The sequence below is a fragment of the Rattus norvegicus genome, chromosome 3 (genome assembly GCF_036323735.1).
Source record: "Rattus norvegicus strain BN/NHsdMcwi chromosome 3, GRCr8, whole genome shotgun sequence".
In the NCBI taxonomy this organism is placed as follows: Eukaryota; Metazoa; Chordata; class Mammalia; order Rodentia; family Muridae; genus Rattus; species Rattus norvegicus.
In genome coordinates, this window is record NC_086021.1 from 94,528,163 (window position 1) to 94,551,980 (window position 23,818).

The following is a 23,818-nucleotide window of genomic DNA, read 5'->3' on the forward strand; positions in this document are numbered from 1 at the left end:
AATATGAAATTTTATTATATGTTCTGAGAAAAAAATGATCTGTAAAGTAAAAATTTTATGTGTATAAACTATATAAGTTAAATAATAAAGGAAATAAATTTTCTACATAGTATTAACTGATTATAACTGTTTCATATTATTATGAATAAAAATAATACAATTGAAAGAGTTTAGTAAATTTAGCATATTTTTAAAAATTAATAAAACATTTTTGTTATAAATGATTAGAATATTTAAGAAAATAATATAAGCTATTATACAAAAATATGATTTAACAGCAACAAAATAATTAATTTTAGAATTGATTGCCTTGTATGCTTTGTTAGAAATTATCTATGATTTATCATTCTTGTTTACATGGTTCACTGATCCAGTTGAATTGTTGCTTCTGAATTTCTCTTTTCCATAGATAACTATTTCTCTACAGAGTACAATAAATGGAATGCAAGAGGAACATATCAGAATTTCTTCTCATTGGACTGTCTTCTAAGCAGAACATTGAAGTGTTTTGCTTCCTGTTCTTCTCCTTCTGTTACCTTGCCATTTTGTCTGGGAATCTGATGATCCTTATCTCTGTCAGATGCAGTTCTCTTTTTAACCAACCCATGTACTATTTTCTCAGTCATTTATCTTCTATGGACATTTGCTATACCTCCTGTGTGACACCCAAACTGATTGGAGATCTGCTTGTGAGAAGAAAATATATCTCTTTTACAAACTGTATGCTGCAGGTCATTGCCATGCACTTTTTTGGCCTTATTGAAGTCCTGATTCTAGCAGCCATGGCCTTTGACCGTTGTGTGGCCATCTGCAAGCCTCTCCACTACATGCTCATCATGAGCAGAAGCAAGTGCCATGTCTTGATATTGGTCTCTTGGGTTGGTGGAGCTGCGCACTCCTTTTCTCAGTTTTGTTTGCTAATCTGCTTGCCCTTCTGTGGCACCAATGAAATAGACCACTACTACTGTGACATTTTCCCTTTGCTGAAAGTTGCCTGTACTGACACCACCATTGCTGGTATCCTCGTTGTTGCCAATTCAGGACTGATAGCTTTGGTAACCTTTGTTCTCTTATTTGGTTCATATGTGGTTATACTGTTCACATTAAGGAATTACTCTGCAGAAGGAAGACACAAAGCTCTTTCTACATGTGGATCCCATATCACTGTGGTCATTTTATTCTTTGGACCTTGCATCTTTGCTTACCTTAGACCTCCTACTACTTTCCCTGAGGACAAAATCTTCGCTCTATTTTATACAATCATTGCTCCTATGTTCAATCCCCTTATATATACTTTAAGAAATACAGAGATGAAAAAGGCTATAAAAAAGGTTTGGATTCAAAAGAGATTTTTCAGAAGAGAAACAGTTAATCTTTAGTATGTTAGACAAATTCATATAATAAAAAAGAATGTCTCTGAAAACAATATTTTAACTATTGAATATCAACTGCTCATTCAAAAAGAGTAGGGTAGATGGAATTAGGCAGTACCAAAATGAACATGTACTATTCAGTTGAGAATCAATAATATTTTTCATACTAAATTTTTTGGGGTGATGCAAGTGTGACTACAAAGCACACTAAATTTCCAAACTATTTTAGAACCTTAAAATTTTAGTTTGGTTTTCTACCTGATGATAAAATATTTCAGTATGATTCAGAAATTAAATAGATTGATATTAGTTTTATAGAAATACTTTAAGTAATGTGTTTTATTCTAATAATATATGTAAATAAATTGTATATGGTGACAATTTTAACTAAATTGTATCATAGTGTTCCTATAATCATACATACTCCAACTGTGGAAGCAAGATGAATAATACTAATTTTATGCTTTTACAGGAAACCTTTGTTAGGTTCAAGACACCAAAACTACACATTTAAGAAAATCACTTCATACAAGACAGACCTGAAAATATAGCCCTGAAAATTAATCCATTCCGGTTCTTATGGCATAGAACTAACAAATTATATTCTCTTTTAATTTTAAACTGATTATTGTTTTGGACTCTTAATGTATTGAAAATTTTCTTTGTGATGTTTTTAGAGGTAGATGCCTGTATGTTTTAATTTTCTTTCTCACTCAGTTGTTTTTCTCCTCTCTCCTCTCTCTCATCAATATTCCTGTCCAGAATGCTAAAAGCCTTTCCTTCTACAGTCAGGTCAGTTATACTCTGTCACCCTTTTTGCAAGCAAATATTGTTTACCCTTCTTCTCCTTCTGTGAAGGGTTATCCCAGAATTAATTGCCTATTGAAGAAGTGACCATGCACTTTAGAAACAGTGCACAAGGATGCCTGGGCTGTGATGACCTGAATGTTCCCTTCCTGAGAAATAGCTTTTCTTTTTTTTTTTCTTTTTTTTTTTTTGGTTCTTTTTTTTTTTTTTTTCGGAGCTGGAGACCGAAGAGAAATAGCTTTTCTAGTGCCAGAAGGAACAAAGCAAACAGTCAAAAAAAGAAGCACCCAACCTTACTACTCCACCACAATACCTATAAATTACACCAGTAACTCAGTGACTAGCAAGACTCAAAAATATACAGGGTACAATAGTGCCAGGTATACAATGGCAGTAAGAAACAGCTCTCTAATTGGACATAATACTCATTTAATAAAATGTAGATGGTATTAATAAAAAAAAACAAAAAACAAAACCTTGGGCTTACTACTCAGTAAAGTCATAGATACTGAGAAGAACCTGGAACTATTACTTAACTAAAAGAGCTTAATCCCTAAATATAATCTGAATTTCTCTTTAAATACACAAGTAAATGTAGTCTTTACATGTCAGGAAGAAAACTGCAAAATACAGAGAGGATTTCTGAAAACTACTCCCAATCAAAATTCAGAGTTGTGGAGTCTTGTCCCAGTAGATACATCTAGAAATCCCTCCCACACCTCAGGTTTGGGAAACAGTATAGACAGAGTCTGGAAATATTGAAAAGCCAAAGGATTTTTGGTTCTCTGTAATATTATATCTACTGAAATGCACATAAGGTGATCCCCTCAATTTTCCCCAATATGTTTGTGTAAATATTAGCCAATTATGGACAACTAACATATATATATGTATATATATATATAACAAAAATGATGGTGGTAAAGGAGTGCTAAGTGGACCATCTGGTCTCAATACTTCACAAACAACTACAGGAAATTTTGAAATGCTCTCCTACACAAGGCCTGAACACTAAGTTGATATGTAAACATGGGCAGAGTAAATAACATAAATAACTACCCCTCGACAAGAGCTATGGATAATTAAGGAATGATAAGAAAGCAATTGAAATGTTCTCGGTGGAGTGAAGATTGGTATCTATAATACACAGATTACATTAGAATGACTCTATGAAACAGGATTGAAAAACTTAGTCTATCCATTCCTCTGTTGAAGGACACCTCGGTTCTTTCCAGGTTCTGGCTATCATAGCCGTAGCTGCTATGAACACAGTGGAACATGTGTCCTTCTTATATGTTAGATTATTAACTCTCTATTGGATGTAGGATTGGTAAAGACCTTTTCCAAATGTATTGGTTGCCATTTTGTCCTATAGACAGTGGTACATTTACACAATGGGGTACTATTAAACTATTAAAAACAAAGATTACAGAGTCAGCACAAGAACCTTCTGTTTTCTACCTGTGGATGATGCTGAACCAGTCCCCGAGCTCTGTGTACCCGAATCACATGGGGGAAGAGAGCTGGGAGCTCAGAGGTGCAGACAATCCTGAGATTTCAGGGAAAACTGCCTCTTTTCCTCACATTCCTGTACCAAGAAGAGCCTGCCTAATGCACTCTGGATATAGGAACCTAGGAGTAGTCAGCAGCTGGAAGCTTCGATTTCTTCCTGTGCCCGGAGCTGAAACTGTCCCACAACTCTCTGTACCCAAATCCCATGGGGGAGAGAACTAGACTCTCAGAAGTACGGACAAACCTGAGAACTCAGAGGAGACAACTCCTTCTTCTAACATTCCTGGTCCAAGAGGAAACTGCCTAGTGCCCTCTGTACCCTCTAGGCACAGGAACCTAGGAGCAGTCATGGACAGAAGACTTGCAGTTTCTGGCTGAACTTAGAGCTGAAAGTCAGTCTCCAGGAACTCTGACACCCTTGAAAACAGAGGTAAGACCAACTCTTCTGCTCTGAGCAACCTGCTTGGAAGCTTCAGGACACACAGATATAATAGATGCCTGTGGAAGGACCCTTACGATTTTTGCCTATACCCAGAGCTGACCTGGTCCCAAAGCTCTCTGTACCCAGATCCGGTTGAGAGAAAACAGGTGTACAGGATTGCTGGCACAAAGGCTTGCAAGAGGATCAGGCCACTGTCAGAGATAGCAAGACAAGCTAACACAAGAGATAGCCAGATGGTGAGAGGCAAACTCAGGAACCTAAGAAACAGAAACAAAGACTACTTGACATCATCAGATCCCAGTTCTCCTAACAAAGCAAATAGTAGATATCCAAATATAACAGAAAAACAAGATTTAGATTTAAAATCACGTATCATGATGATGATAGAGGATTTAAGAAGGACATAAATAGCTCCTTTAAACAAATACAGGACAACACAAGTAAATAAGTAGACGCCCTTAAAGAGGAAACACCAATCCCTTAAAGCCTTACAGGAAAACACAACACAACTTGTGAAGGAAATGAAAAAAAACAAGATTTAAACATTGAAATACAAGGAATAAATAAATCACAATGGGAGACAAGCCTGGAGATAGAAAACCTAGGAAAGAGATCAGGAGTCAGAGATGGATGCATCATCAACAGAATACAAGAGATAAAGAGAGAATCTTAGGGTTAGAAGCTTCCATAGAAAATATTGACACAACCATCACACAAAAAGTTCCTAACCCAAAACATCCAGGAAAATCAGGACACAATGAGAAAAACAAACATAAGTATAATAGGTATAGAAGAGAATGAAGACTCCCAACTTAAAGGGCCAGTAAATATCTACAACAAAATTATAGAAGAAAACTTCTCTAACCTAAGGAAAGTGATGCCCATAAAGATAAAAGGAGCCTACAGAACTCCAAATCAATTGGGTCAGAAAAGAAATTCAACTTGCCACATAATAGTCATAACAACAAATGCACAAGAAAAAGGAAAAATATTAAAAGCAGTAAGGGAAAAAGCCAAGTAGCATATAAAGGGAGACATACTAGAATTACACCAGACTTCTCACCAGAGAATAAAAGTCAGAAGACCCTGGGCAGATACCACAGAGACCCTAAGAGAACACAAATGCCAGCCCAGGCTATTATATCCAGTAAAACTCTCAATTAACATAGATGGAGAAACCAAGATGTTCCATGACAAAATCAAATTTATACAATATCTTTCTATGAATCCAGCTCTATAAAGGATAACAGATGGAAAACTCTAACACAAGGAGGGAAACAACACCCTAGAAAAAGGAAGAAAATAATCTCCAGCTGCATATCTAGCAGAGGATGGCCTTGTTGGGCACCAATAGTAGGAGAAGTCCTTGGTCCAGCAAAGGATGGAACCCACAGTGAAGGGGAATGTCAGGGTGGGGAGGCAGGAAGCGGGGTGTTTGGGGAGGTGGAACAACCTTTTACAATTAGCAGTAGGGGGATGGGATATGGGGTTTATTGGCAGGAAACCAGGAAAGGAATAACATTTGAAATGCAAATAAAAATAATTAATAAAAGTGATTACATGAAATTCTTAGGCAATTGGATGTACCTAGAAAATATCATCCTGAGTGAGGTAATGCATTCACAAAAGAACATACATGGTATGCCCTCACTGTTTAGATATTAGCCCAATAGTTTGGAATACATATGAAAAATATCACAGATCATATGAAGCTCATGAAGAAAAAACAAATTGTGGATGCTTCAGTCCTACTTAAAAGGGAGAAGAAAATACTCACCTGGGGATCAATGTCATATGCAGCCACAAAAACCAGTCACTATTTCTAATGCCAAGAAGTGCCTGCTGTCAGGAGCCAGATATGGAATTCTCCTGAGAGGCTCTGCCAAAGACCTACGATACAGATGAAGATGGTTGCAGGTAATATTTGGACTGAGCAAGGAGATCCCCATAGAAGAGTTAGAGGAAAGATTGAAGGAACTGAAGGGATTTGCAACCCCATAGGAAGAACAACAATATGAACGAAACAGACCCCACTAAAGTTCCCAGGCACTAAATCACCAACCCATTGAATACACATGGAGGGATTCATGATTCCAGACACGAGAAGTAGCAGATGGCATTGCCAAGGTGTTGAATTTTGAGCACATGGGTGGGAGTGGGAGCATCCTCATAGAAGCAGGGGGACTGGGGAGTGGTTATGGGAGAGGGATGAAAGGGGATAACATTTGAAATGGAAATAAATAAAATATTCCAGAAAAATAAAGTAAAATAAAGTAAATCTCAGTCTATATATTGATGAAATAGACAATTCTGAGTTGATGGGATGTAATAAACCTGAAAACGAGTACAAAACCACTAGGCAAAATGAAATTTATAACTCTTCTGTCACATATGTGTATCTTATGCTCAGCTCACCAGGATCCAATAATAGGTTCAACTGTATGGTTACATAGGGAGACTGTTTAGGATCAAAGAATCACAATACAAAATCAGCATTCCTGGCTTTTAAAGTTATCAGCTCCACTGACTATCCAATGAAAGAGCTGCCAGTAGTACACAGAGCTAGGGAGCTGCAAGGTGGCCTGAGACAGGACCCTTCATGTCTCCATCTACACCCAGAGGGTCCACAGCCCTCTGATACAAAAATTGCCTGCAGAAAACTGGTCTGCCAGGAGCACTGTCATGCCAAATATCATAGGCAATCAGGCTCACAGGTCCACAGGAGAAACAAGTTCCAGTAAGAGACAGAAAGACCAACTAACTTCAGAGAAAATTAGATGAGAGATGCAAGTGCAAGACCACAAGTAACAGAAACCATGACTACTTGGCATCATGAGAACTTAGTTGTCCTACCACAGAAACTACTGCATATCCCAACAAGCATGAAAAGCAAGATTTGGATTTATACCAGATTTCTCAACAGACTATGATAGCTCGAAGATCCTTGACAGATGTCATACAGACCCTAAGAGAACACAAATGACAACCCATGTTACTATATCCAGCAAAATGCTCAATCATCATAGATGGAGAAAACAGTATATTCCATGAAAAAAATTTACAATATCTGTCCATACATCTAGCCATACAATGGATGATAGATTGAAAACTCAAACCCAAGGTGGGAAACTACACCCTAGTAAAACCATGCAAGTAATCTTCTTGTAAAAAAGAAGAAGGAGAAGAAGAAGAAGAAGAAGAAGAAGAAGAAGAAGAAGAAGAAGAAGAAGAAGAAGAAGAAGAAGAAGAAGAAGAAGAAGAAGAAGAAGAAGATGATAATGGTAAGAGACTTCAACATGCACCACACTCATCAATCTACAGATCATGGAAACATAAACTAAACAGAGAAACAGGGAAACTAAGAGAAGTTATGAACCAAATAAATTTAACAGACAATATAGAACATTTCATTGTAAATCAAAAGCATTCTTCAAAGCACCTCATGGTACCTTCTCAAAATTGACGGCATCATTAGTCACGAAAAAGGCCTCAAAAGATACAAAAAGAATGAAATAATCCCATACATTCTATCAGATCATTATAACTAACAACAAAACAACAGAAACCCCCCAAATATATGCAAGCTGAACAACAATCTACTCAATTACAACTCAGACAAGGAAGAAATATAAAAGAGTTAAAGACTTTTTAGAATGAAATGAAAATGAAGGCACAAAATACACAAACTTCTGAGTTTTAATGAAAGCAGAAATAAGATGAGAGCTCATAGCCCTGAATGCCTTGATATATGAAAGTCCAGGAACAAACTAACAAACTCAAGTTCTAAACAAACTCAAAGGGAAAAAAAACAAACAACCACATGATCATTTTTTTAGATACTGAAAAGTTTATGACAAATTCAGCAGCCCTACATGCTGAAAGACTAGGAAAGAGCAGGAATTCAAGGTCCATAGCTAAACATAGTAAAACAATATACAGCAAACCAGTAGCCAATGTCAAACTAAATGGAGAAAAATTGAAGCCATCCCACTACAATCAGGGACAAGACAAGGCTGTTCACTCTCTCTCCCTACTTATACAATATTGTACTTGAAATCATAGCACAATTAGACAAAAAAAGAGGTCAAAATGATACAAATTGGAAAGGAAAAATAAAAATATCACTATTTGCAGATGATATGGTTGTATACTTAAATGATCCCAAAAATTCCACCAGGGCACAACTATAGCTGATAACAATTTTGGTAAAGTGGCTGAATGTAATATTAACTTGAACTGATCAGTAACCTTCCACAATTCCAAGGATAAACAGGCTGAGAATGAAGTTAGGGAAATGAAAACCCTCACAATAGCCACAAATAATATAAAATACCTTGGTGTGCTCTAACCAAGCAAGTGAAAGATCTGTATGACAAAATCTTCAAGTCTCTGAAGAAAGAAATTGAAGAAGATCGCAGAAGATGGAAGGATCTCCCATGCTCATGGGCTAGCAGGATTACTGTAGTAAAATAGCCATCTTACCAAAAGCAATCTATAGATTCAATGCAATCCCTATCAAAATTCCATCTCAGTTCTTCATAGAATTAGCAAAAGCAATTTTCAAATTCATTTGAAATAACAAAAAATATCAGGATAGCTTAAACTGCTTTCAACATAAAAGAACTTCAGGCAGAATCACCATCCCTGACCTGAAGATGTATTACAGAGCAATCCTGATAAAAACTGCCTGGAATTTATACAGAGACAGGTAGGTAAATCAATGGGATAGAATTGAAAAAATAAAAAATGAACCCACATATATCTTGAACACTTGATCTTTGAAAAAGGTGATAAAACCATGCAACTGAAAACAGACAGCTTTTTCAACAACGATGCTGGCTCAACTAAAGGTCATCATGTAGAAGAATGAAAATTGATCCATTCTTACCTCCATGTACAAAGCTCAAGTCCAAGTAGATTAAAGACCTCCAAATAAAATCAGATGCACTGAAACTAATAAAAGAGAAAGTGGGGAAGAGCCTCAAACACAATTTTTACAAATCATGAAAAATGACTTCTTAACTTCATACGGAAAGTAAAAGAAAAACAAAACAAACAACACAGCAGGATAGACAAACAAGCCTAAACAATAAAAAAAAAGTCTGGACAAATCACCATCCCACACCTCAAACTCTACTATAGAGCAATAGTGCTAAAAACTGTGTGGCATTGGTACAGATTCAGAGAGATCAATAAATCAAATAGCTTCAAAGACCCAAAAATAAGCCCAAGTACCTATGGACACTTGGATTCTGACAAAGAAGACAAGAGCATACAATGGAAAAAAGAAAGTGTCTTCAATAAATGGGATTGGTCTAACTGGATGAATTCATTACCTTGCCCAAAACTCAAATCTAAGTGGATGAAGGACCTCAACATAAAACTGGATATACTAAACCTAACAGAAGAAAAAGTGGGAAATTTTCTTCAATGCATTGGTGCAGAAGCCACTTTCCTGAACTGAAAACCAAATGCTCAGGCCCTGGTTTAAGAATTGACAATGGATACAGATGGAAAAGAAGAAGTCAAAATTTCACAATTTGCAGGTGATATGATAGTATATTTAAGTGATGCCAAAAGTTCCACCAGAGAAAACTTAACCTGATAAACACCTTCAACAAAGTGGCTGGGTATAAAATTAACTCAAATAAATCAGTAGCCTTATTCTACACAACAGAGAAATAAGCCAAGAAAGAAATTAAGGAAACGACACCCTTCATAATAGTCCCAAATAATATAAAATACCTCGGATTGACTTTAACCAAGCAAGTGAAAGATCTGTATGATAAGAACTTTAAGCCTCTGAAGAAAGAAATTGAAGGAGACCTCAGTAGATGGAAAGATCTCCCATGATCATGGATTAGCAGGACTACTACAGTAAAAATGGCCATTTTACCAAAAGCGATCCACAGATTCAATGCAATCCCCATCAAAATACCAATCCAATTCTTCTTAGACAGAAAAATTTGCAAATTCATCTGGAATAACAAAAAACCAAGGATAGCTAAACTATCCTCAACAATATAAGCCTTCTCGGGGGATCACTATCCCTGAACTCAAGCAGTATTACAGAGCAGTGATTAAAAACTGCATGGTATTCATACAGAGACAGACAGATAGACCAGTGGAATAGAATTGAAGACCCAGAGATGCACTCACACACCTATGGTCACTTGATTTTTGACAAAGGAGCCAAAACCATCCAATGGAAAAATATAGCATTTTCAGCAAATGGTGCTGGTTCAAGTGAAGGTCAGCATGTAGAAGAATGCAGATTGATCCATGCTTATCACCCTGTACAAAGCTTAAGTCCAAGTGGATCAAGGACCTCCACATCAAACCAGAGACAATCAAACTAATAGACGAAAAATTGGGGTAGCATCTCGAACACACGGCACTGGAGAAAAATTCCTAAACAAAACACCAATGACTTATGCTCTAAGATCAAGAATCGAAAATTGGGATATCATAAAACTGCAAAGCTTCTGTAAGACAAAGGACACTGTTGTTAGGACAAAACGACAACCAACAGATTGGGAAAAAATCTTTACCAATCCTACAACTGATAGAGGGCTTATATCCAAAATATACAAAGAACTCAAGAACTTAGACTGCAGGGAGACAAATAACCATATTAAAAGATGGGGTTCAGAGCTAAACAAAGAATTCACAGCTGAGGAATACAGAATGGCTGAGAAACACCTAAAGAAATGTTCAACATCTTTAGTTATAAGGGAAATACAAATCAAAACACCAGTGAGAATGGCTAAGATCAAATTCAGGTGACAGCAAATACTGGTGAGGATGTAGAGAAAGAGGAACACTCCTCCACTGTTGGTGGGATTGCAGACTGGTACGACTGTTCTGGAAATCAGTCTGGAGTTTCCTGTAAAATTGGATATTGAACTACCTGAGGACCCAGCTATACCACTCTTCGGCATATACCCAAAAGATGCCCCAACATATAACAAAGACACATGCTTCACTATTTTCATAGCAGCCTTATTTATAATAGCTAGAAGCTGGAAAGAACCCAGATGCCCTTCAACAGAGGAATGGATACAGAAAATGTGGTACATCTACACAATGGAATATTGCTCAGCTATCAAAAACAATGACTTTATGAAATGGATTCATAGGCTAATGGATGGAACTGGAAAATATCATCCTGAGTGAGGTAACCTAATCACAGCAAAACACACATCGTGTGTACTCATTGATAAGTGGATATTAGCCCTAATGCTTGAATTACCCTAGATGCACAGAACACATGAAACTCAAGGATGACCAAAATGCGAATGCTTCACTCCATCTTTAAAACGGGAACAAGAATACCCTTGGGAGGGAAGAGGGAGGCAAAGTTTAGAACAGAGGCAGAAGGAACACCCATTCAGAGCCTGCCCCACATGTGGCCCATACATATACCGCCACCCAATTAGATAAGATGGATGAAGCAAAGAAGTGCAGTCCGACAGGAACCGGATGTAGATCTCTCCTGAGAGACACAGACAGAATACAGCAAATACTTAGGTGAATGCCAGCAGCAAACCAGTGAACTGAGAACGGGACCCTCTTTGAAGGAATCTTAGAAAGAACTGAAAGAGCTCTTCACGTGCTTGAGACCCCATATGAACAACAATGCCAACCAACCAGAGCTTCCAGGAATAAGACACTACACAAAGACTATACATGGACTGACCCTGGGTTCCAACCTCATAGGTACCACTGAATAGACTAATAAGAGTACCAGTGGGGAATACCCATACAGAAGCGGGGGAATGGTTAGAGGGATGTTGACACGGAAACCGGAAGGGAAATAACAATTGAAATTTAAATAAGAAATACTCAAGTTAACCAAGATGGAAAAAAAAAAAGAATTTACAATGGGACCTCATGAAACAGCAAAGCTTCTATAAGGGAAAGGACACTGCCAATAGGATGAAATACCTGCCTACAGATTGGAGAAAGATCTTCACTATGTCCAGTAGATGGCTATTATCCAAAATATATAAAGAACTCAAGAAGTTAGACTCCAAGAAATTAAATAACCTAATTAAAATTGGGGCACGGAACTAAACAGAATTCTCAACAGAGTAGCAAGGAGCACTTGAAAAAAATGTTCAACATCCTTTTTCATCTAGGAACTTCAAATGAAAAAAAAAACACTGAGATTTCACTTTACACCCATCATCTTGGCAAAGATAAAAATCTCAAGGGACAACACATCCGGGCAAATATGTGGAAAAGGAGAAAACTCCTCTATTCCTGGTGGGACTGCAAACTTTTATCACCACTCTAGAAATCAATCTGTTTGTTAGAGGATTGAAAATAGTTCTACTGGGCATATACCCAAAAGCAGCTCCACCATGTCACAAGGACAAGGGCTTCATTGTATTTATAGCAGCTTTATTCTTAATAGCCAGAAATGGGAGCAACACAGCTGACTCTCAACTGAAGAACACAGAAAATGTAATTCATTTACACAGTGGAATACTGTGCAGCTAATAAAAGCTTGGACATCATGTATTTTGCAGGCAAACAGATGAAACTTGAAAATATCATCCTGAGTGATGTTACCAAGAGCCAAAAGGACATTCATGGTATGTATTCATTGATAAGCGTTAGTCTGGAATACCCAGGCTACACCCTCCATACCAAGAAGGTAAACAAAAAGGAATTCCCAAGCAAGGATGTTTAGAAGGGGAAACAAAATAATCATAGAAGGCAGAGGAAGTGAGGGGAGGGAAATTTGAATGGGTAAGCAGGATTAATATCAGCTCATATTCAATTTAATCCTGTAAAACCTAATGGCACAATGTTATGTACAATTCACTGATGTGAAGTTCTTTACATTTTTATTTCTTTATTGTACACTGGAGTCTAACATACTGGACTACGGCTTGGGGTACTCGCAGACTTATTTACAAAGAATGCAGTCAGGAAAAGGGTTGGTGTTGGCCCTGTGAATAGACAGTCAGTTAGCATTGACCCTGCTGCGACAGAGTCTCATGCTGATGGGAGCAGTGTCAGGGTCTGGCATATATTGTCTGTTTACCAATACTAGGTGTTTGCTGTAGAGCAAATTCAAAGAATAAAAGTAAGAAAAAGCCCTACTTCTATCATAGAACACTCTTCATCTATAGTTCTTTTTTAAACTTTCCTGAAAGTTTCAAGTTTTCCTGGCTTATCCTATGATCCTCATCCTCTGATGGTTACTGACAATGACATTATATTACTTGTGATGGAAAATCTTCTTCTAATTATAAAAGACATAGTTGCTGAAATATAAAATGTGGTTAGAACACGTGGAACACAAAGGCTTGGCTTCTGGCCCTGGGTATTGTCTAGTGACTGTTTTATAAACACAGCAAGAATTTATAATATATGCAGACTGGAATGATACAAACTTGCCAGATTCAAGTGTGGTAAAACTGAATTAATTAACAATGCTCAAACAAGGACAGGAGTATATGCTAGAGATGACATGACTCAAGAAAAATATAAAAAGCTTATAACAAATATGTATTTGTAATTCAGGCACTTGGCTATATAAATCTAGACAGGCTTTGCTGAGGAAATAGTGTTTGCATTGGGCTCTCCATAGGAAAAAATATGGGGTAGATGTTTTAGAAAACGAAAAATCATCACCATGCACTGTGTAGAACTTTTATAGAAAGAGTCCTTCTAGATGTGTTTACATGGAGTGCATGAAGTGAACAGATAAGTAGTAGCTGGAATAGTGATTCTGAAAGCCATACAGAGTGTCTCAACAACTATGTTTTGAAACAGTAGTAATCTTCTAGCATATGAATCACTTGATTTCACATGCCCACATGTCCATTTAAAACAATGATAAAAATGAGACAAAAGGGTAGAGCATTTATAATAAGTGAAAGTAAAAAAGGTAATTTAAGTGTTGGTTCTTGCTTAGTGATTAAACACATAGGAAAGACATATGCCTAAAGACCATTGGTGATTTTCTAAATAATTCCTAAGATTACGTACACGTATAAGTGATATATGCAAGAAGAATAATGTAGACAAGGATGATAGACACAGAGTTATAAAAACATAAAGGCAGAGTTAAATATGTTGATATGTATATTTAATGTATGTATCACAATATGATTCATTGTATTTCTTCTACTAAATTTCATGAGACTTTAAAAAGTAATAATGGTAAAATACTGTGCAAAGAACCTATAATCTAAACAGTACAACTATCTTTTGTAAAGTAAAGGAACAATATTCCATTTTGCTGTTTGTCTAGAAAGTAGTTGAGGATGAGTACTTCTAGACTTCTCAAGATGGGTATTATACTGAAGTCAAACTTAGGAAAACCTGCAGTGCCTGTTTGCATTTTATGGCCCTCAGCTTCAATGACACTAATAGACTTAAATTATAAATTTGTATATATTTATTTGCTGAATCATGTCATCCCTGGTACTCATTTCTTTCATTATTGTTCAAACATTGCTTTTTTTTTATTCAGTTTTGCTGCACTGCACATAATAAGGCAAGGTTAAGTTATACTAGTCTGCACACACAGCAAAAACTCTTACCACACAGCTTCCAGATCTGACCCAGGAACAGAAGCCAAGACTTTATGTTCCAACACCTGCAATTTTGCATGGCAAAGTTGAATTTATTCTTCTTACATGAAAGAACAGACAAACAAATATCATTAACAGGTAGATCCTGGGATCTTGAATGATATAGTCTCTTCATTACAGTCAAGAGTTAAGCCCATCGAGGACATACAAAATTTGTAAAATTCCACAATATCTACCGATAATTTTTATTTCATGAGATTAATAAATCTTTACTTGAATTTTTATTACATTTCTGTTTGTCTGTTCTCTCTCTCTCTCTCTCTCTCTCTCTCTCTTTCTCTCTCTCTCTCTCTGTGTGTGTGTGTGTGTGTGTGTTTGTGTGCACATATGTCTGTGAGTTTCATGGAATATCTGTGAAAGTTACAGGGCTTCTCAAAGGAATGAATGTCTCCTTCATTAGATAGGTGTGGGATCAAATTTAGGTCATCTAACTTGATAACAGCACCTTCAACTGGAGAGGCTCTCACTGAGTCCTCGTGAATCAACTTAATAGTCATGTTCATATGTTTTGTGCCTCCAATTTTATAGTGTAATCATGGAAAGAGACCAAAAATTACTTACCTTACTTTTATAAATTTCTTCTAAGAAACTTCTTACATCTCTAAAACTTTCTAATGTTTTTGGAGTCTCCTACGCAGAAGACATTCTATTAATTTATTTGCCTGGATATGTATTTTCCTTCTCATTCCTATTAAATGTGATTTAATTTCTTTCATTATAAAGCTACTTCTCTCTAATTTTCGTATCACTGGAATCTACATTATTGCAGATGTTCTGTTTCAATTTCCCCTTGATTATAGAGATTCTCTTGTCGATATCTTGCCATACAGTGCTATGCAGTTTTGATTTCTGTGATTATTCAGTCAATATAACATTAAATGTCATTTTATCTTGCGGTAACCACAGAGAAGCTATTAAGATCATTAAGGATGATTTTTTCATCCACTTTGGAGAGAATAATTTAGATTTAAAAAATGTAAAAATTTAGCAAATAAACAACTTTAAATAAAATTTTATGAAATGGAAGGCTGTACTTGAGGATGAAAGTAACCAAATCGGTGGAGCAGGAGAGGATAGCCACATATCTATGTACCTTTATGATGAGCAAACTAATCTTTATAGAAACCCAATAGAGACACATTTTTGAAATATACAAAATTACATATGGATAATGTGATGTTCAAGTTTTATATCTTCATGGGCAGAGAAGTGGAGTTTGATTGTGCTTGTGGAAAATAACTTTAACTCACCCTTATAGGTAACATGATAAACTGGCTGCAAACTGACCTCTGTAATTTGAAGATTAAATTCATTTATTGAAGTAATTTCAAGTTCCTCTGTGAGCATTATATCACATGAGAAATTATTCTTTTCTATCCAAAGATGGTTTCTCTTCTTTTTCTTAAAAAAATTATTTGTTTTATTTCTACAAGTACACTGTTGCTCTCTTCAGACACACCAAAAGAGGACATTGAACTCCATTATAGATTGTTGTGAACCACTATGTGGTTGCTGGAAATTGAATTCAGGACCTCTGGAAGAGCTGTCAGTGCTCTTATGGGCTGAGCTATTGCTCCAGTCCTGGTTTCTTTTCTAATAATGTAACAAAATCGTGCCTTAAGTATTTAACTATTTTGTTTACATTCCTTTTTTCTTGAAATTAAATTTTGTTTACAAAGTGTATTTTGATTAGTTTTACCTCCTCAGACTCTTTGATTCACCCACGAAACTAAAGATAATTATAAAATAGTCAAGAATACTTTCATATATAAATAATATCATATAGGAATAAAGTAAAATAAGGAAATTGGCAAGTTGGACTAAATGAAATGTGAAGATTTTACAGCAAAAGAAGTAGTCACTAACAAAAGCCAACATTAGTAACAAACAAGTTCCATTATTTTGCTAGGCTGAACTCTATTCAAGTATATATCAAGATTAAACTATATCAAGGCAACTGCAGCCAAGCACAGTAAAACTACAGCCTACGTGCTGCTCTTGTTCCCATTCAAAGAAACATCTTGGTAATCCCCATGTCTGTGACACCAGAATGCATGGCTGAGAACTTTAAGGTCTTTAACTTCGATCTGAGTAGCAAGGACATGACAAGTATACTTAACTACAACAGGACCTGGAGTGTGTGTGCCTTGAGCTATGCCTAACACAAAGATTATCCCTAACGTAGAAGTCTGAATCTGTGGACTCCTCCTCTTCCCAAAGAGGCCTGCATCTGTTCCTTCTGCCTCATCTGCCTTTTGCAAGTGTCCTATGTACCTCTGCACTGGGTGGCACCTTGCAGGTCAGACAGTGAAAGTTTGTTAGTTTGACAGAATCTGAAGGGCAGTACCAGTAGCTGAGGTGTTTGTTCCTTCCTTTCTTGGTCGTTTTCGTTCCCTGGAGGACTTTAACGCAAGTACCCTTTCCAACCAAAGAGAAGCAAGATTGATAGCCCAGGTTATGCCACTAACACTTAAATGTAAGGGCTTAGAACTCCAATCCTATGAGCCAGACTTGTCCTTTCCTCAAATGAAAACTGCTTTTGTGAAAAAAAACATTCTAAAAAAGATTATTAAAAGTATGACATTTTCTGGGAAAACAAGTTAAAGTGAAAATGTACAATCCTTTTATAAAATTCTTATGAGACTAATGAAGTATATTTATTTCTATCAACTAACTCATGTAGAATAAATTTTATCACAAATTTTAGTTTATCTGAAAAGTTATCAGACCTATGATTCTGACCACACTTTTACATAAGGTAAGGGTACACAAATCACATGTACAAATAGACTCAAATCTTTATAAGAAAGTTAACAGGTTTCTGCACAGCAGAAGTGTGAATTCAAATTCCTTTTTTTTCTGGATTGTTTTTTATGTACATTTCAATTGTTATCCCTTTCCTGGGTTCCTGTCCCTGAACCCCTTTTTCCATCCTTCTCTAACTCTGCTTCCATGAGGGTGTTGCCCCACTATTTCCCACCCATTCCAACTTCCCTGCCTTGACATTCACCTATATTGGACCATCGATCCTTGGCAGGACCAAGGCCTTCTTTGCCCATTGTTGCCCAACAAAGCCATCCTCTGCTACATATGCAGCTGATTCCATGGGTCTGTCCATGTGTAATCCTTGGGTAGTGATTTAGTCCTTGGGAGCTCTGGTTTGTTTGTATTATTCTTATGGGGTTCAAGCCTCTTTAGCTCCTTCAATCCTTTCCTTTAATTCCACCAACAGGGAACTTATTTTCAGTTCAATGGTGTGCTGCTAGCATTAGCCTCTGTATTTGTCATGCTCTGGCTGTGTCTCTCAGGAGACAGCTATATCAGGCTCCTGACAGCATGCACTTGTTGGTATCAGCAGCATTATCTGGGTTTGGTGGCTGTATATGGGCTGGATCCCAGGTGGTGCCAAATTGGATGGCCTTACTTTCAGTCTCTGCTCCAAAGATTGTCTTCACATTTCTTCCTGTGAATATTTTTGTTTCCCCTTCTAAGAAATAGGGAAGAATCCATACTTTGGTTGTCCTTCTTGAGTTTCATGTGGTCTGTGGATTGCATCTTGGGTAATCTGAGCTTTTGGGATAATATCAACTTATCAATCAGTGCATATCATGTGCAGATGTTTGTTTTCTTTTTTGTTTGTATGTTTCTTTGTCTGTTTGTTTTTTGTGATTGCATTATCTCATTCAGGATGATACTTTCCAGTTCCATCCATTTGCCTGTGAATTTCATGAAGTCATTGTTTTTCATAGCTGTATAGTACTCCATCCTATAAATTTATCACAATTTCTGTATCCATTCCTCTGTTGAAGGGCATATGGGTTCTTTTCAGCTTCTGGTTATTATAATAAGGCTGCTATGAACATAAAGGAGCATGTGTCCTTGTTATTTGTTAGAGCATTTTTTGATATATCTGCAGCAATGGGGCAGCTGAGTCCTCAGGTAGTACTATATCCAATTTTCTGAGGAACTTCCAGACTTTTTTCCAGAATGGTTATACCAGCTTGCAATATCACAAACAATGGAGAAATGTTCTTCTTTCTCCACATCCTTTCCAGCATCTGTTGTTTCCTGAGTTTTATCTTAGCCATTCTCACTGGTGTGAGGTGGAATCTTGGGGTCGTTTTGATTTGCATTTCCCTGGTGAACATTTCTTTAGGTGTTTCTCAGCCATTTGATATTGCTCAGTCGAGGATTCTATGTTAAACTCTGTACCCCATTTTCAAATAGGGTTATTTGACTCTGTAGTCTAACTTCCTGAGTTCTTGAATATATTGGATATTAGCAATCTATTGGATGTAGAACTGATAACGATTGTTTCCCAATCTATGGCTGCCATTTAGTCTTAAGGACAGTGCACTTTGCCTTATAGAGCTATGTGATTTTATGAAGTCCTATTTGTTGATATAGATCTTAGAGCATAAGCCATAGGTTTTCTGTTAAGGAATTTTTGCCCATGTGTTTGAGTATCTGTTCCACTTTTTTTTCTATTATCTTGAGTGTATTTAGTTTTATGTGGAGCTCCTTGGTCCACTTGGTCTTAAGCTTTGTACAGGGGAATAAGGGTGGCTGGCTCAATTTGAATTCTTCTACATTCAGACCACCAGTTGAACCAGAATCATTTGTTGAAAAAGCTGTTTGCTCCTTTGTCAAAGATCAAGTGACCATAGGTGTGTGGGATTATTTCTGGGTCTTCAATACTATCCTACTGATCTACTTGCCTGTCTCTATACCAGTATCATACAGTTTTTATCATTGTTGCTCTGTAATCCAGCTTGAGGTCAGGGATGGTGATTCCCCCAGAAGGTCTTTTTTTTTTTAATTTTTTTATTTACATTTCAAATGTTAATCCCTTTCCATGTTTCCCAGCCATAAGATCCCTATTCCATTCTATCCCCTTTTCTATAAGGGTCTTCCCTTCCCACCTACTCCCTTCCCTCCCTCCTGACATTCCTCTATACTGGGGGTCCAAGCTTGACAAAACCAAGGGTTTCTCCATCCATAGGTGCCCAACAAGGCCAGTCCTTTATTGTTGAGAATAGCTCTCACTATCCTGTGTTTTTTGTTTTTCCAAATGTATTGGCACATTGCTCTTTCTAAATCTATGAAAAATTGAGTTGGAATTTTGATGGGGATTTTATTGAAAGTGTAGATTGCTTTTGGAAAGATGCCTATTATTTAAATTATTAGTCTTGCCAATCTGTGATCACAGGAGATTTCTCCATATTCTGAGATTATCCTCACATATTTTGTTTGCTTTTGTGATTTTATAATAACAATTAATTATTTAAAATTAAATTAGTAGTTTAGTTATATAAAGATTGAAAAACAGCTAATATTTATCAATAATGATAATTTATTTAGCATTAGTTCAAATTATTTATGCTTCACAATTCATTAGCTTTTGAAATGTTATTTATAAAGTAAAAATTATTAGCAGCATAAGACTCTTGAAAAATGTATTATATTATTATGTTATTATTATTATAATAGTATTAAACTTAAATTGATATTTATGACTATTAAGTATAAAAGCATGAGGCCATTGAAATGGATCACCAGATAAAGATTGCTCCCATTTCTAACAAGAGAATGTTCACCTGCATACACGCACACACACACACACACACACACACACACACGTATGCATGCACACACAAACACATACACGCAAAAGATGAGAGAGAGAGGTAAACACATGTAAAGAAATGAGGAAACATGTTACAAACATACTAAAATTTTATAAAAATCCTATGCAAAATGAGGCAACAACTTTACATTGAGGGCATCTTTCAGTAACATAAGGCAAACATATTTGAATACACACCAAAAGGAAACCTCAATAAAATCTAACGTTGCAGAAAAAGAGGTTTTTTTTTTTTTAATATAAAATGGAGTAATATATGTATAGGTCATATTTTCTAAGTAACTTTTTTACTTTTTAAAAAATGAAATCTTTTAGGAAATGTAAAACTTACAGCTAGAAAATGTTATTTTCCTGGTGAAATAAACTGAAATATAATGAAAAGTTATAGTAAATTTTCTGGGACCATACCAAATTTAAAGTATTCCAAACCCTTATGCTTTCACAGTAAAATGTTACACTGAATAAAGAGGTGATATTAAAATTGGATTAAATACACTTTTATAAATTATAACTTATTCAGGGGCTAAAGGAGCCAGGGAAAATAGAAACAAAAGGTAATGAACAGAGTTAAGATTTTTGTTATAATGGAATTAGTAGGCTTAGTAGTTCATCACATTAAGTAGTGTTTTTCATATTGCAAAGTACAAAGAAAGAATCAGCAAGAGTCATCAATAGGTCTACATGTACATGTGAATGTATGCATGGATAAAATACTTATTCTTTCAAAGTACTGCAAATGGGTAAAAAAAAATGTTTGAGCCCAGACCCTCCCAACACAACCAATAGACATATATGTTTTCCCAAAGTTACCTAATCAACACATCACTTTTTCTTTTCTTTATCATTTTTTACTTTTTATTAGTTATTTTATTTATTTACATTTCAAATGTTATCTATCTTCGCAGGTACCTCTCCACAAACACATACCATATCCTATCCTCCTAATCCCTGCTGCTATGGGGGTACTTCCCCACCCTCACCTCCTGCCTCAATCTGCTAACATTTCCCAACACTGGGGCATAGAGCCTTCATAGGACCAAGAGCCTCCCCTCACACTGATGTCATTCATATAAGACCATACTCTGCTTGATATGCAACTGGAGCCATGTGTCAGTCCAAGTGTACTCTTTGGTTGGTGGTTTAGTCCCTGGGAGCTCTGGGGATTCTGCTTGGTTGATATTGTTGTTCTTCCTATAGGGTTACAAAACCCTTCTGCTCCTTCAGTCCTTCCTCAAAATCTTCTATTGGGGTCCCCCTGCTCATTTCCATGACTGGCTGCAAACATCCGCATTTATTGATCCTGCTGTGGCAAGGAACAGTTATATCAGGCTGCTGTCGGCAAGCACTTCTTGCTATCAGCAATAGTGTCTGGGTTTGGTGACTCTAAATGGAATAGATCCCCACATGGAAAGTTCTCTGGATGGCCTTTCTTTCAGTTTCTGCTCCACTCTTTGTACCTAAATTTCCTTTAAACAGGAGCAATTCTGGATTAATATTTTTGAGATGGGTAGGTGGCCCTATCCCTCACCTCCCTCAGTCTGGGGCCATACCTAAACTCTGTGTATGTTCTGTACAGGTTCTCTCTCCCTCTTGTTGGTCATTTCAACTAATGTCATCCACATTGGGTCCTTGAGCATCTTGCTATCCTGCCATCTGTGACTTTCTGGAGACTAAGCACAGTTACACATCCACCACTGCTACACACCTACATTCAATGTCTTGACCCTATGTACATCTCCTCTGTCTTCCCCCACATCTGTTACTGTCCTACTTTTTCCCTCCTCCTTCTCTCTCCCTCCCAACTTCCTCCTTCCCTTAATCTCTCGTAATTATTTTGTTTCCCCTTTTAAGTAGGACTGAAGCATCCACATATTCTCAAAGAAAGAACAAACTCTACACTTTGAAATATCAACAGGAATCAAGGTACCTGAAAAACACTCATATTTTTCTTTCCTGAAATTCAAAATCTTTGGTCCAGTCCAATAAGCTGAGTCAATGGGAAATCCCATTGAGGTATAGGTATCTATGTTGACATTGTGGAAGGTGTTTCAGGGATTTCAAAGGCAGATGAGAATAACAGCATGCAGTAGAGCCAAGGAATTTCAATATCTGTGTCTCAGTATGTCATTTCTTTGTTTGCAGGTAAAATATTTTCAGCCATTACTACCTAATATAGCCACTGATATGATGCATAACAACAGTGTGACTGAATTCATTCTGTTGGGGTTGACTCAGGATTCAGAAAAACAGAAGGCAATATTTGGAGTCTTCTTGATTCTTTATCTTATGACATTACTGGGGAATTTTCTCATTGTGGTAACCATTAAGCTGAGTCAGACACTTGGAAGTCCCATGTACTTTTTCCTCTTCTATTTATCTTTTGCTGATGCTTGCTTTTCTACGACAACAGCACCTCGATTGATCGTGGACTCCCTCTTCCAGAAAAAAATTATTACCTACAATGAATGTATGACACAGATCTTTGCAGCCCACTTCTTTGGGTGCATGGAGATCTTTGTGCTTATCCTCATGGCCTTTGACCGCTATGTAGCAATCTGTAAGCCTCTAAGATATACAACTATAATGAACCAGCACATCTGTGGTATATTGGTAATTCTTGCCTGGGTAGGGTCTTGTATCCACTCTTCAGCACAGATTATCTTGGCCTTAAGATTACCGTTCTGTGGACCAAATGTAATTGATCACTTTTCCTGTGATTTGCAGCCCTTGTTGAAACTTGCCTGCATGGATACCTATGTGATAAATTTGCTAGTTGTGTCTAATAGTGGTGCCATATGCACGGTAAGTTTCATAGTACTGCTCATCTCCTATATTGTAATCTTATACTCTCTGAGAAACCACAGTGCAGAAGGAAGACGAAAGGCCTTGTCTACATGCACTTCTCATTTCATTGTGGTGGTCATATTTTTTGGTCCCTGTATATTTATATACACACGGCCACTAATCACTTTGCCAATAGATAAGATGGTATCTGTGTTTTATGCAATAGCAACACCTTTGCTCAACCCTCTTATCTATACTCTGAGGAATGCAGAAGTAAAAAATGCCATGAAAAAAATATGGTGTGGTAAAGCATTGATAAAGAATATATGAGGATTCTAAAATATAGCACCGTAAGAGTTTAATTTAGATACAAAGTATTTCAAAAAGTGTATAAATATGGTATCTATGTATGTATATATAAATAATCATCTGTGGCTGGGAAAGTGAATAGTTTAAGAGGTAAATGTATTTGCCACAAACCTGATGATTTGAGTGAGGTGAGTATAATCCCTGAAACCCACATTGTTAAAGGAGAGGATAACCTCATGTAATTGTTTCCTCACCTACTACAACCTAGCATGCTATGCACATATCTAAAATATAAATATACAAATAAATACAAGAAATAAAAATTTAAAACTAG

General features: G+C 36.6%; 2 protein-coding genes across 2 annotated transcripts; both read left to right on the top strand.

The window, feature by feature from the left end:
* The first annotated feature begins 437 nt into the window (after positions 1-437).
* Positions 438-1,379, top strand: Or4p22d (olfactory receptor family 4 subfamily P member 22D). Its single transcript, NM_001000647.1, has one exon. It carries the CDS (start codon positions 438-440, stop codon positions 1,377-1,379), a length of 942 nt encoding a protein of 313 aa, NP_001000647.1.
* Positions 1,380-22,575: 21,196 nt separating this feature from the next.
* Positions 22,576-23,505, top strand: Or4c31b (olfactory receptor family 4 subfamily C member 31B). Its single transcript, NM_001000646.1, has one exon. The coding sequence runs from the start codon at positions 22,576-22,578 to the stop codon at positions 23,503-23,505; it is 930 nt and encodes a 309-aa protein (NP_001000646.1).
* The last annotated feature ends 313 nt before the right edge of the window (positions 23,506-23,818 follow it).